Source organism: Piliocolobus tephrosceles, chromosome 3 (genome assembly GCF_002776525.5).
Source record: "Piliocolobus tephrosceles isolate RC106 chromosome 3, ASM277652v3, whole genome shotgun sequence".
Classification (NCBI taxonomy): Eukaryota; Metazoa; Chordata; class Mammalia; order Primates; family Cercopithecidae; genus Piliocolobus; species Piliocolobus tephrosceles.
In genome coordinates, this window is record NC_045436.1 from 98,039,593 (window position 1) to 98,055,784 (window position 16,192).

The window sequence follows — 16,192 nt, forward strand, 5'->3', positions numbered from 1 at the left end:
TAAAAGTAACAAGCCAAGTGGATAATCTCTTTCTTACTGTAGGAACTGGCAGGCTTCACACTTAGAATCTGAGGTAATTACTATAGCCTGCAGTAGTCCTTTCAGACGAGAACAGATACTGTGATTTGTGTCTCAAATATTCATTCTAATTTAAAATGTCATTCCCTAAGAAGCACATTGAGTTGATAATTGTCTTCATTTTCTAATGCATGGCAGAATTTGGCAGAAACTATTTTCTTAAAATTCTTGCCTATTAGGATTACAGTATAGCGTGACAATCCAATACTTTTTTAAAGTCTCATTTTTACTTCTTTTTTTTAATCTCTTAAGATGCTAGAACCTACTAGGCCTCATAATGGAAGTACTCACTTTGATATTTAAAACAGACAAGTAGCTAAAATAACACAACATCCATTTTAGTTTTAAAATATTTCTTCAACTTTCTTCACTATTCCTGCCATATTAGCATCACCTTCTCTTGCCTAGAGTATGATAGATTGTCCAGGCACTAGTTAGACCTGAATAATTCACTAGCTTGTGCATCATCTTTCATGAGCAAAAAGCTAAGTTTCAACAAATTGATTGGAAAAAAAAGCTTTTCCTTACTTTTTTCATTTTTCCTTCAGGTTCTCCCAAGACAAACCTGTGGGCTTTTCACTCACACCATTTTCTACAAAGAATATCCAGGGGGTCCTAAAGAGCTGGATAAGAGTATCCAAGGAGGAGAACTTTTCTTCACTGTCGTCCTCAACCCTGTAAGTACTTTATTCTCCAAATAAATAGTGAAAAATAAGAGGGCTGGCAAAAATTACCCTGGCAAAGAGGCTAGGGATTGGGCCGTCATCAGCCAAGCCGATATGAAGTTCTAGCTCTGAAACAGTAGTAAAAACGAAATGGAACCACATCTAGAAATGGGGACAAACCAATTCTACAAGTAGCAGTAACATGAGGAACTCACGGCAGAACCAGGGAAGTGCTCCAGAGGATCCTCCTCTGCATTGGAAAGTGATCAGAAGCTTTTATGGAGAATAAAATTTTTCACCTGTAAAACTCTCCTATTTCCACTGGGAACCAGTTTTGTTGTTGTTGTTGTTGTTGTTGTTTTATTTTTTTGGTTTTTTTTTTTTTTTCATTTAGGCAACAGTTACCTCTATTATTCTTTTTATTTTACTATTTAAAGTTAATGTAGAAGCAAAAGGGTAGAGGAATTAGGTAAGCAAACAGAGTCATATTTCCTACTTCATGTTAGATCTCGTCTTGCTAGGTCATAGGCTGAAGCAGAGCAGGCCTATTTAACGGGCTACTCTTTTACTTCTTATACTTGTGTGTCAGCTCCGCAATGAACCATTTGCATATATTTCTGCTTGAGGCAAGTATTAGAAAGTTGTGTAGAGAAAGAACAAATGGAAGTAAGCTGTATAAGGAAAAGAAGAGATTTTATTTCCCTTTTGAAAATCACTATCATAAAAAGTAAAGCTAAGTTTATTTATCAGAAAATGTATGTGTTTGCCCCTGGCATTGGCAATATTCAAGATGAAAAAAAATTATTATTTCCAAATGTAAAAAAAATTATCAGTAAAAAAAGTTGGATACGATTGGGATAAATTGAATAAAATTTGCAAAACCCCTCTCTTAATCTTAGTTTTATAGTCCCTGCAAATAAAATTGCAGATAGTGTTCACCATCTACTTGTATTCAAGGAGATTTATTATGTTTAATTCTGCTTATATTCATCTACTATACCTATGTTTTAACTCCTAGAAAATAAGATAGAAGAAAGAGTAACTCATCTTTGGACAAACCCTGCTTGTGTACTCAAAAATGGGGATAGCTTAGAGGAGTGTGATATTTGGACTTTTGGAAGTTTACCAACCTTCAGATCCCAAAAATACAAATAACTCTGGTTTGAACATCAGAAATATAATAACTCCTCTAACTTACCTATTTTCACAAATGGAAATATTTTGAGTCTCCTTATACAGCTTTCTTCTCTTTTTTCTTATTTCAACCAGTACAGTAATACACAGTCAAAGAGAGTTAAACCAATGCCTGGTTATGAACTGAAGAAGCAGTTAAAACATTCTTAAAATGCTAACATTTTCACCAATAATTTTAAGCACTTTAATCTATCATCTGTAAAAATCTGATGTTTCACATTTACTTTCATCATAGAGCAACAGGAGTATTAACAAATAATCATGAACTTCTTAAAAGTTCACAGTAGGATTTTATCTCCGATTTCTAAATCAAATGAGTTTCATTTAGCATGGAAGAAATTCAAAGTTAAATCATTCATGTACAATCGATTTATACTAAGAATTTCATTCATTTTTTGATAAGAAATATTACACTTTTTATTAATTTAAAAACCAAATTATTGTCTTTGTTTTTAAAAACCTTACAGTAAAGTTTATGTTAATCTTGGACATTAATTGGACTAACTGAGCAAATTCTTTAACAAACCTCCCTACTTTTCAGGCCTTTATCAATGATATTTGGCAATTTTATATCTTGAGGAGGAGACTCATAGGAATAAAGGTGGCGGGGTGGGAAGCCGCGCAAAACTTGTTCTTTCCTGATTCAGAAAACTTTCAGTAGACAATTATTTTCAGAAAAAAGTCCCTAGACTCAAAATAAATGGCAAATCTTGTCAGCTACCACAAGATAAACAAGGAATCCAAAGCTAACGTTATCTGGCACACCAACTCTAACATTGGAAGCAATTCTACTCACCTGGAGACAAGAGGTTAAGAAGCCCACATCTGGATTAAGCCCACATCTAGCCAGAGGGAGAACTGCTATCATTAGTTAGTGATGATATCTGTCTTGGAGAACAGAGTAAGGAGTAGTGGCATGTTTCCCATGAATTCTCCATCCTGAAATTAAGTGCTTGGATAAAGTTTGTATTGAAACTAAGGAAGATGCAGATGCAGTAAGGCATGCCAGTAATTTAGCAAATGACATTTTTTATTAGGCCAGGATGAAAATGAGAAAACCTTGATGGAATCAAAGTATGCATTAGCTGCAGGAAAGTCATGAATTTTAATTATAGTGGATTTGAAAGATAGTCATTGTAAGTTTAATACCCCAGGCCTCAATTAGAAGTGCCATTTTCTGAGAATGCCAAGTGAGGTTATCATTTACTACAAAAAGGTAGATGTGTATTGGAAATATGGCACTTAAATACATTCATATACATTTGAGCTGAAAATGAAAATATAAACAGGGCTTTAGTTAATGAGGGTTTAAAATTTTTACCATATGTCAACATAATATCAAGGTGCTATAATAAGTTACCAGTAATGGGGTGAGAAAGGGTTACAATAAGGTGCCCCTCAGAGTTAAACTGGAAAGATCACAGCAAAGGTAAAAAACTCTTAAACAGAATAACTCTCTGGCCTGAAATGTTCTAACGTTACCAAAATATTTGTCACTGTGAAAGAAAGAAATATCAATCAAGTGAATTTAACAAAATAGAGAATTACAAAGACGAATGTTAGCACTGTCTAGGGTAGAGAAAACTTTGGTCATCTCTGAATGAGCCTTTCCAATGTCACAGGCCTGGACCCCTCTCACGTAGGTTAGATGCAGGGCTTTTGATTAATAGACTTTGAGGTTCAGATCCAGCTGGGGGAGGTGGACCTGGCAGGCTACCCAAACCTGGAACCATTAAGATTTCAATTTTTCTAATTCTGCTTTTTCTGATTCTAAACCCAACTGATGACTTCCTCATTATGGTTTACTTTCCCATGTAGATCCTACTATAGGAAAAGAATATGTTAATCATAGGAACTTGTACTCTCCGGGACAATAATTCACAATATAATTTTATAAGTTTTATTTTAATTGATCAATTCTTCCTATGCAACCAGACTACCTGGAAAGAGCCCTCTAATTGTACACATAGTAATTATAGAGTATTTCAGTTCCTCTCTAATTTACAGTTACCCATTTTAAACTAATAGATGGTATCCTGTTTTTATTTATTGGTTTCATGAGCTTTTGCTAATTTGATTCTGTCCCAGAAAAAAAAACTGACTCTCTCTACAAGTGTGCTGAATCAGGTTTTGGAGCCCATTGGTCAGAAACAGACCTCAAAGTGTTTGTTGATTTACGATGGTAATGAGAGTTACCTCATGATGTACCATGGGAGAGAGCCACTGGAAGTACCCCAGAGTCACTGCTAGCAACACACAGGCATGAGATTTCTACACAAACATGTAATATACCCAGATACAAACATTCTTGATCAATTTATAATTATACAGAGTACTCATATATATTTTCAAAAATTGTGAGAGTCTATTTACTTTAGATACTTATATAAAATAATATGTAGAAGGGTACTAAGAACTAAAACTTATGAAGATAACAAAAAGGATTAACTGGCAATGACTGCATCTGCTCTCAACAAATTAAACTCTATATAATATATGAAATATATACTTAGACAAAAGGAACTAGTAAGACTATAGCGTTCATTTTAACAAGTTTCCAGTTCCACCTATCTTAGGAAGATGCAGTAACAGTTAATTAATATGCTGATTGAAAAAGTTCTGGCTTAGACAGGTTTATACTTCTTGTGGGAGCCATATTATCATCTCAAATGCACTAAAAAAAATGTCACCTTTTTGCTTCAGTGTTCTTATTTCTAATCACAAGATGTTATGAGTCTTTGCTTATGCACTTGTTGAATAAATAGACTCCAGGTATTGAGTAATTAACAACTATAGATGTAGAACACTTTGCCTCCCTTCAACACACTTAATAATAAAGTCAGTGCTTACCTATTAATCCAAAAAAGCAGCTGTGGATTGCCACAAGATTCATGCCGATGGGCCGGGCGCGGTGGCTCACGACTGTAATCCCAGCACTTTGGGAGGCTGAGGTGGGTGGATCATGAAGTCAGGAGATCGAGACCATCCTGGCTGACATGGTGAAACTCCATCTCTACTAAACATACAAAAAATTAGCCGGGCATAGTGGCAGATGCCTGTAGTCCCAGCTACTCAGGAGGCTGAGGTAGGAGAATCGCTTGAACCTGGGAAGCAGAGGTTGCAGTGAGCCGAAATTGTGCCACTGCACTCCAGCCTGGGCGACAGAGCAAAACTCCGTCTCAAAAAAAAAAAAAAAAAATGCACTCTGGTATTACATTTGTTTGGAATTCAGGTGAAGCAAATCCCTGACTGTGTAACAATATTATGCCTCCTTCATCAAACCATTAACCATCCCACAGAACCATTAGTTAACCCCTTTATGCACACATTTTATTAAATGCTTTTTGTCTCTGTTTCTCAATTTGATATAGCATACTTCTACCATACCCTACATACCCTCCTACCTGAATCCCTAAAAGTTAAATCTAAATTGTGTTTCTCTTATTATAAACGTGGATGTGAATAGAGTGAATATCTTAAACTAGGATTAACACATAGATTGATTACAACTAAAATTAAAAAACAGAATTCACTCAAGAAGAAAGCCTTTATAAAAAGAAATTAACCCACACTGAAATTGAAAAAAAAAAATCACTGTAATTTATATATGTGTATGCGCTTATCTATAAAATTCATCTGAAAGGAAATAACATTTTGTCCTAATGGGAAGTTTTATGTTTCTTTTTTTATTCGCTAGTTCTGGAACACATTCTAATAACAGGAAACCCTTTACTGAAAAATAAATAAATGATAATAATTTTAGACACTAGAAAAGTAATTCCTGAACATGCCTAATAGTGAGTACTGCCTGAGATACTTGAATTTTAAAAATCCAGACTTAATGCATCAGAATCTCCAGGGTTGAGCTGGGGCTCTGCATACTCACCATGTGCTTTAGGTGAATCTTAGGATCGGGCAAATAGAGAAATATTGCCGAGGAAGAAAACAGAGAAGTGATTTTGGTAATCAAAGATTACCAAAAACTGTTGTAGAAATTGTAGACCTAGAATCAAGGGATCAGAATGGAAACTGACTCTAAATCTGCAATAGAACTTTAAAAAACAGTAAGAATTAATGTTTTGCTAAGTGACCAGAGAACTCTACCTTAAACTGGATTTTGAAATAGTGTTTACTGCTGTTCATCGTAAAAACTCAGTGTAGGGGTCACCATCCTCAGGAAACCTTTTCTACTCTGATTTAGAGGCCCCTCCTTGTGTTTCTGTAGCACCCTCTGCAGACTATTGCAAAGTACTTATTATCCTACATTGTAATTGTGGGTTGTATTAGGCTGTACGCTTGTGGTCCTAGAGAATGTGCCTTTCATTTCCCAAACTATTCCAGTGTCTAAACATAATACCTTGTACCTAGTTTTTTATTTAGCATATATTTGTTAAGGAAGAGAAATTAACTTTTCTAATGACCTGATTTAAAAAGAAAAATGAATCTATTCAACAAAGGAAATCTGAGTCCTAGTAAGAAAATTCTCAAGTCAAAAGCATAAGGAAAATCTGTTTCCTGAATTCAGTGGGGCTGAATTATGTATTGTTGTGTACTGTTCTTTACACATGCATTTGTCTTCCTGTATAGAGACTCATTTGTGTTGAGTTCTTATAGTTTAAGGACTAGAGGCTCATTCAAATTACCTCAGGTAATGGGACTCCAGGAAGTAATGTTACTTCAAGTAATGTGGGACTCCAGAAAGCTACACATTCAGGAATCATAGGACCTAGAGGGTGTTCTGAGTCCAAGGTAGCTGTAAGGTCCATAAAAATGAGAATTGCTTTAAAACTTATGAGTTTTTTATTATTGAAATTTTTCATTTAATTTTTCTGGACCATGGTTGACAATGGGTAACCAAAACCCTTGATACGGGGTCTACTGTAAATATTTTTCTGATAAGGTCACTTTACTTACAATAGAAATTAAAGATGGTAAAGAAAAAAATGAGAAATACTAATATTAATCTTGCCTTAGTGCTTTATTATGAACCCAAAGATGCTTTTCACACATCTTTCTCTTTTCTGTACACCCGATCACATTATACATTCCTTCAAAAAAAGTGCTGCTTGTTTATGATTTCTGCAAGACCATTAATTACTCTTACAAATGGCCCAATGTGAATGCATCACATATTCTCCATATCAGAATTCAGCCCCAAATCTAACTGCTGACTGCCTCATCCTCCGGATTCTCAGGTCGAATTTCCACGCAAGGGAATCCACTTGCTTCAGCTCACCTTTCTGAGTCAGCCCATATCAGTCCTGGCCTTCTGTGAAATGTCCATTCTTGGTTTATATCCCCACATGCCCCCCACTTGTAAACTATAACTGAGCAACGGCTACCTAAGAACCATCCTCCCAGCAAAGACTTGGAAGGGGAGGTGCTATGCAGCTATCTAGCTTGATCTGAATCCTGTGAGAACAGTCATTATGGTTTCCAGCCAATCCCACAGATTGGGAGTAAACTGAACCTCTTTGGAAAGGCTCAAAAGATTCATTTTGAAGCTTGTAAAGTCTAAGTAGAATAAGTAGCAGTCTTAGATGGGACTAGTTAATTTTTTTTTTTTTTTTTTTTTTTTTTTTTTTTTTTTTTTTTTTGAGACGGAGTCTCGCTCTGTCGCCTAGATCTCAGCTCACTGCAAGCTCCGCCTCCCGGGTTTACGCCATTCTCCTGCCTCAGCCTCCTGAGTAGCTGGGACTACAGGCGCCCGCCACCTCGCCCGGCTAGTTTTTTGTATTTTTAGTAGAGATGGGGTTTCACCGTGTTAGCCAGGATGGTCTCGAACTCGGGACTAGTTAATTTTATCATTTTAATATAGGTATTGCTCCATACTCACTTGGAATGCAAGCTCCAATAGGGCATTTACATCTTGTGTTTTGTTTACTCTAAACCTCAACACTAGGAAGAGTTCTGGCATTATAAGGTGCTTAAAAAATATTTTATAAATGAATGAATGAACTTAAATGTCCAAAAGGGAGGGAGGAGTGGCCAGTAGCAAAATAAACTATGTTCACCCTTATGTAATAAAATACATTGTGCAATAAAATACGCTATACAATAAGATACATTCAGGCATTTAAAAACATGTTGTATAATAATTTTGGCCAGGTGTGGTGGCTCACTCCTGTAATCCCCGCACTTTGGGAGGCCAAGGTGGGTGGATCCCCTGAGGTCAGGAGTTCCTGACCAGCCTGGCCAACATGGTGAAACCCTGTCTCTACTAAAAATACAAGAATTGGCCGGGCATGGTGGTGAATGCCTGTAATCCCAGCTACTTGGGAGGCTGAGGGACGAAAATTGCTTGAATCCGGGAGGCAGAGGTTACAGTGAGCCAAAATTGCACCACTGCACTCCAGCCTGGGTGACAGAGCGAGACTCCATCTAAAATAATAATAATAATAATTTTAATGACATGGGAAATATTTGTGGTCTTCTCAATGGGAAAAGTAAATTACAAGAAAATAAGATATGAGTATGGAAATAAACTAGAAAGAACTCAGCAGAATGTTAGCAGTAGTTATCCTAGATCACATGATTGAAGATTATTTCCATTATCTTCCTCTAATTTTTATAAAATATCTATAGTGAACACCTATTAGTGTTATAACCAGAAACTTCACACACATGAACACACACAGAGACACAACACACCCAGAGTTACACAATAAATGCTACATTAAAAATAATCATCATCATCTAATAGTGATGTACATAAAATGGAATTATTTTGTGTTGTTGGCATACAGGAATAGAATTTCTATTTACTCAGTTCCAATTGTTCTGTATCTGTAAGTCTCATATGTTGCCTATCACCTGCCCCACAGTGTGATTATTTGTGTGTGCATCCTTTCTACTGCATAATGGGGGCATTCTCATTACACAGGTAATCTGTGTGTGTTTCATCTTTGTGCTTTCCATTGTGTCTAGATCAATGTTTGAATCTAATAAGAGGTTGCTAAATGTATTTTAATGATTGACTAAATGCATGAAGAGTTATATTTCAGGGGTATGACTTGCTTTAAGGTATATCCAAATGTGAATAACAAGCCAAGTTTTAATAAAACTGCATTTGGCAGAGTCTCTGCTTGCAAGTAAATGAAGTTTAGACTTCAGAAAATGTTTAAGAGGCCCTAAATCTTCAGCAGGTTTTCACAAGTGATGATGAAATTTACCTGACACAGAACAAAGGATTAATAAACTGGAAAAGACCATGAAGGTTATCTATCAATCTCCTAATTTTTGGTGAACTAGAGTTCCAAAAAGAGTATTTAGTTCGCTCCGGGTCGCTTCTATAGTATTCTGACCAGAACTCTATTCTTCCCCACTCTTAGTTCACCGCTTCACCCACTACAACACACTGTTTCTGCACTCCTGGCTAAATTGGTCTTGATATGATGCACATTCCTTCTTAATATGACTCAGTGACCTGGTACTGAGAAAATCTGAGTGGTTAAACATGTCAGGCTACTGTCTAAGAAAAAGCAAACCATCTCCATGTAGGGTTAAAAAGCAAAAACCTAGTGCTTTTGAGAAAAGCTGTAATAAACACTTGCAGTTAAGGAAAAATGTGTAATGTACTTTTAAAGAACTACGAATAAAGAATTATGTTCTTTTTATCTTAAACCAATACATTGTATTGATGCTAATTATAAAATGGTAAAACTTTTAAATTTATGAAGCCAAAACATTTTATTTCATTTCTTTGCTATCCTCCATATCAGCCCTATTTTTCTATTATTAATGTTCTTCATTACTAACCGTGGTGTTATATACAGCAGGTCCTTGAATAATGTTGTTTCCTTTAATATCATTTTGTTATAATATTGATAAGGAAAAAATCAATTCCCATCCAGGGCCAATCTGTGTGGAGTCTGCACATTCACCCCATGTCTATGTGGGTTTTCTCCTGATACTCGGGTTTCTTCCTTCATCCCAAAGATGTGCATATCAGGTTAACTGTCCTGTATAAACTGTGATGGAATAGCATATTGTCCAGGGTCGGTTCTTGCCTTGTGCCCTGAACTGCCAGGATAAGCCCTGGCCCCCAAGCAATCCTAAACTGGGATAATTGGGTAAATGATTATCTTACTTGTTTTTACTAACCTTTCCTAAATATATGTAGAGCTCACATTTATTTCAATGTTTAATATTAAAATGCTTTGGTTCCTGTTTAGAAGCTGGGTGATGTTTTGGGGGACAGAAATATGTCATAGGAAATTAACTTTTGTTTAGATTATTTAAGCATTGGTAAAATTGGTTTTGTTATATGTCACTTTGTTTACAGTTTCAGTTTCCAAGAACCTACCGTTAACATTAAGTGAGAACTTACTGTCATTATTTGTCACTGTGAGATTAAGAAAACCACAAGAAAGCATGATTAAGTCGTTTTGACCTTCATAGTTAAGAAAAATAGGAGTATGAAAACTTTCCAGTTTTTGGAATGGATATTATCTTAAAATGTAAGAAAATAGATATTAAGTTGGAGAAATGAATATTATGTTATTTTTTGTTTAATCCTTTGACAGTTTCCCATAACAATCAGTGACACCCAGTAGCAAAGATTTTAATTCCTAAATACTATTTATTTAATTCCTAAATACTAAACGCAAAATGCTCAGATTTTAATTCCTAAATACTATTTCTTGCATTCAGGATAGACAGAAAATTTCTTCACTTGAAAAAAATAAATCAAATCTGGCTCCTGTCCACTTTTCTCATCCTTTTCTTCAGTAACTTCTTATATGCACTTTTCACTCCACCCATACGGAATAATTCACAGTACCTTGAACAAAACTTTGTACTATCTCACTCTGTGTCTTAAAGTGTTATCACCTCAATCTGGAATGCCCTCCTGCAAATTTGAACTCATACATCATTTTTTTAAAGAAGACATCCCCAACCCTCTAGCTTGATTTCTAATGTTTCTCCTTTGTGTTCTCATAGTACTCGGGCATAATCCAAGTATAATTTGCCTACAGTCCTATAATCAATTATCTTTACCTTCCAGTAATTTTTGACTTCCCTGATGGAAGACATCATGCCTTATTCTATTTTACATTCACAATACACTGCAAAAGTTTTGGCACATAGTAGGTTCTAAATAAATAACAATGCATTTCCCATGACTTCCTGTGACTACATACATACTATCTTTGGAATCTGAAAGAAAATGTGGTTGCCTTGGAAGTATCTCACCAAAGAATTCACTTGATTACAGAGGGTTTGAGTAACTGAGTTTTATTCTCTCCCAACATGGCATCTAATATATGACCTTATTGAAGTAATTGAGTTTATGACAAGATGCTCAATTTCACTCAAAATAAGAAAAATGCAAAGTAAGATTATATTGAGAAACTATTTCTTATCTACCAGATTAACAAAAATTCAAATGATTGCTAAGATATTCTGTTAGCAAGTCTGTGGGAAAACAGGTACTCTCATATATCCTAGTGAGTGAGTAAACGGTGCAACCCTAATGGAAGAAATTTAGCAACATCTAACAAATCCATATAGCACTTGCTCTTTGCTGCAGAAATTCTACCTTTAGAACTCTACCTTAAAGAAGGAATTACCACAAAGTCAATTTTTTAATGAACAATCTGAGTGCAAACATTTTTTCAGTTATTCATTACTGAATTATTTGTACATCAAATAGTGGTAACAACCTAAACATCCATCCATAAGAGACTGGTTAAAAAAATCTGTGGTATAGCCATACATGAAACTACTATATAAATAAAATTAGGAAGATTTTGATGTACTGTGATTTCCACAATATATTAAGGGAGGAAAAAGTGGGCAATTTTAATACATATTGATATTTATCTACTTGTACAAAAAGAAATACAGGAGAAACACACCAAAAATAATAAAAGTTTTCTTAATTATTAATAGAAATTTAAAACTTTTAAATTATCAATAAAAATAAAATTACATTTAAAATAGGGGGGATGGTGGGATGAGAGCAGAAAAGTAAGGGGGTGAGTGGGAGAAACACTTCACTAAGTACATTTTTTACATAGTTTTTTTTTTTTTAATACTTTAAGTTCTAGTGTACATGTGCACAACGTGCAGGTTTGTTATATATGTATACTTGTGCCATGTTGGTGTGCTGCACCCATCAACTCGTCAGCACCCATAAACTCGTCATTTACATCAGGTATAACTCCCAATGCAATCTCTCCCCCCTCCCCCCTCCCCATGATAGGCCCCGGTGTGTGATGTTCCCCTTCCCGAGTCCAAGTGATCTCATTGTTCAGTTCCCACCTATGAGTGAGAACATGCGGTGTTTGGTTTTCTGTTCTTGCGATAGTTTGCTGAGAATGATGGTTTCCAGCTGCATCCATGCCCCTACAAAGGACACAAACTCATCCTTTTTTATGGCTGCATAGTATTCCATGGTGTATATGTGCTACATTTTCTTAATCCAGTCTGTCACTGATGGACATTTGGGTTGATTCCAAGTCTTTGCTATTGTGAATAGTGCCGCAATAAACATACGTGTGCATGTGTCTTTATAGCAGCATGATTTATAATCCTTTGGGTATATACCCAGTAATGGGATGGCTGGGTCATATGGAACTTCTAGTTCTAGATCCTTGAGGAATCACCATACTGTTTTCATAGTTTTGTTTTGTTTTGTTTTTTGAGACAGAGTGTCGCTCTGTTACCAAGGCTGGAGTGCAGTGGCATAATCTCGGCTCACTGCCTTCACCCCCCAGGTTCAAGCAATTCTCCTGCCTCAGCCTCCCGAGTAGTTAGGACTACAGTTACATGCCACCATGCCCGGATAATTTTTTGTATATTTAGTAGAGACAGGGTCTCACTGTGTTAGTCATTGAGTTTGCCAGAATGGTCTTGATCTCCTGACATCGTGATCCACCCACCTCAACCTCCTAAAGTGCTGAGATTGCAGGCATGAGGTACCTAGCCCAGCCTATAGCTTTGATTTTGAACCATGAAATGTTTTACATATAGTCAAAATAATAAATGAAAAAGGATGAGGAAGAAATAAGCAAACCTGAAAACTGAAGACAAATGAACAAATAAACCTAACATGGATATGTATGTAATATATTACACAAAATAATTAATTAAAATAATTTTCAATACACAATTCTAACTGTATACATTTAGTGAAATATAGGACAAAAGTCTGCATGGAAAATGTAAACTTTATTAATAAATTTTTGTTGAATTATGAAACATTTCTCATGTATTGTCAGATAGAAAAAATAAATGAAAATATTGATGCTGTTGTGAACTGAGTCTTCGCTGTAAAACAAAGAATAAAAATATGGAAAGGAGGATAATAAGAGAGAATTAGAGTATTTAAATTTGAAATGAGGAGATTAATAAGAACTTAAGGTTTCCTACCTCTATCTAGAATCAATGACACTGAGTAGCAAAGAGCTCAGCTAGTGCTCAAATTTTAACTTCTAAATATTATTTCTCCCCAAAAGCAAGTGGGCTTTTTGGAGAAAAAGCTAAATTCAAGTCAGATACATGGAAAGTGCAAATTGCATCTGGAACACCTTGTACCAGAAAAAAGGGAAACACTCACTCAAAGACTAACAAGCTTGTATTAAACAGGACAGAAATTAGCTAAAAGTGCCCTTGATATGAGATAATTTGAGCATCAAAAAAACGGAGGTTATAGACATACTCAAAGTATGAAAAAAGAAGGAGAGTTCTTCTGTAGAAAAGAACACCAGTGCCAGATAATGAATTCAGGTAGAATGATGGAATTCAAAGATCATCCTTTTGCAGACACCAATGAAAACAATTGATTGAAAAAAGAAACATCAATAATTGCTGAAACTTTTGGGTGAAAGATTACACAGCCTTAAGGTTTAATTCCATAGATTATTTATTAATTACAAAGAGAAAAATCATTCTTTAAAATAGAGAAATCTGACAGTTTCTACTGTAACCAAGTGATCAGACTTAACATCACCAAAGGTGGAGTAACTTAACAAGATAAGCTGATATTATTCACCTCCTATTGTGACTCAATACACAACAAAGTAGGGTGACATCAGTAAAATGATGAAATAGAAAGTCCCAGATTCTCCTTCCTTCCATAGAGTCACCAACTCAACAATACATGAACGAATTCCCTTTGTAAAAAATCCAGAAACAAATTAAGACACTTCTGAACCCCAGGCAAGAACAAAACCAGCTGCTTAGAGGCCAGTAAAAAAATTCATAATACTCACTTGCCATAGTCGCTTCCACTGACTCAGCAGAGAGCAACTGGAAGAAAATTCCCAGCTTCTAGCTTCTCCCACAGTCCCATAAGAGGGAAAGACTTGGCTTGAACATTTTTGTACATTGAACATTTAGGCTTTTGGCGGGGGACAGAGGGGCAGAAGAGTGGGTGGGGGTTGCCCAAGAGACTAGTTTTTATCTTATCTGTCTCCAAGTGCTGATAGGACCCAACATATTCTAGAAGCCAGGGTCTGCTGACAACAAAAGACAGCTTGGCAGCTAATAACAGCTCCAGATTATTATTCTGGAATAATCTATTCCAGAAGGAGGAATAGATTACAAGGTCTTGGAAGAAAATCGACTAGTAAATCCCTCTAATTGAGAATATATACTTAAAAGTCTATTGCAGATGTATCCACAGACTAGAGGTGAGAGGACCTCAGAATCTCTAACCTGCCTATTGGTGAAGGTTTATTCCTATACAAAGCCTGTTTTTTACAGAGTGAGAGAGGAAGCTATTTTTTGAAATGCACAGACTCCAACAAAAGTAACAAGGCACATTTAAAAAAGGAAAATATAGACCAATCCAAGGAACAAAATAAGTCTCCAGAAACCAACTTAATGAAATGGAGAGATTAAATTACCTGACAAAAATTCAAAACAATCATCATAAAGATGTTCAAAAAGCTCAGGAGAAAAAATGGACGCTCAAAGTGAGAATTTCAACAAAGAAATAGAAAATATTAAAAATGGAATCAAATAGAAATCTCAGAGCTGAAGAATAAAATAACTGAAGTGAAAAAATCAGTACAAAGTTTTAATAGCAAACGTGATTAATCTGAAGAAAGAATCAGGGAACTTGAAGACAGGTCATTTGAAATTGCCCAGAGAGCAAAATAAAATAAAACAACATAAAGAGTGAAGAAAGTCTAAGGGACTTAGGAAACACCATCAAGTTTGCAAATATTTGTATTATGGGAGTCTCACAAAGAGAAGAAAGAGAGAATGATGCAGAAAGCTTATTTGAAGAAATAATGGCCAAAACTTCCCAAATATGGAAAAGGAAGTAGAGATCCTAGTTCAAGAGGCCAACAAACTCCAACTAGGAAGAACCCAAAGATAACCACACCAAAAAAGGTTATAATAAAAATGTCAAAATTCAAAGGATGTTAAAAGCAGAAAAAGAAAAGTGATTCATCACATGAAAGGGAGTCTCTGTAACACTATCAGTAGATATCTAGCAGAAACCTTTCAGGACAAAATGGAGAAGGGAGATATATTCAAAGTGCTGAAAGAAAAAAAATCGCCACCCAAGAATACTATAGCCTGCAAAATTATCCTTTAATAATGAAGGAGGAGCTTCTGCACTACAACAACCACAACAACAAAACTATCAACAGAGTAAATAGCCTACAAAAGGGGAGAAAATATTTGCAAACTATACATCTGACAAAGGTCCAATATCCAGCATCTATAAGGAACTTAAACAAATTTACAAGAAAAAGAAACAAAACTTTATTTAAAAAGTGAGCAAGGGACATGAACAGACACTTTTCAAAAGAAGACATACATGTGGCCAACAAGTATGTTAAAAAAGCTCGGTATCACTGATCATTAGAGAAATGCAAATCAAAACCACAATGAGATACATAACAGTCAGAATGACTATTACTAAAAAGTCAAAAAATAACAGATGCTGGCGAGGTTGCAAAGAAAAAGGAATGCTTGTACACTGTTGGTGGGAATGTAAATTAGTTCAACCATTGTGGAAAGCACTTTGTCAATTCCTCAAACAGCTAAAAACAGAACTACCATTTGATCCAGCAATCCCACTACTGGATATATACCAGAAGGAATATAAATTGTTCTGTCATAAACACACATGCATATGTTTGTTGCAGCACTATTCACAATAGCAAAGACATGGAACCAGCCTAAATGCCCATCAGTGGTAGACTGGATAAAGAAAATGTGGTACATATACACAATGGAATACAATGCAGCCATAGAAAAGAACAAAATCACATCCTTTGCAGGAACATGGA

The 16,192-nt window shown here is 35.5% G+C and overlaps 1 protein-coding gene across 1 annotated transcript in view; it reads left to right on the forward strand.

Moving 5' to 3' along the window:
• The window catches only part of NDST3 (N-deacetylase and N-sulfotransferase 3), a 222,077-nt gene that overhangs the window by 109,134 nt on the left and 96,751 nt on the right, over positions 1 to 16,192 (forward strand). Inside the window, exon 6 of the mRNA XM_023220033.1 lies at positions 627 to 755. Within this exon, the coding sequence (XP_023075801.1) occupies positions 627 to 755 (129 nt within the window). The remainder of the gene's footprint in view (positions 1 to 626; positions 756 to 16,192) is intronic.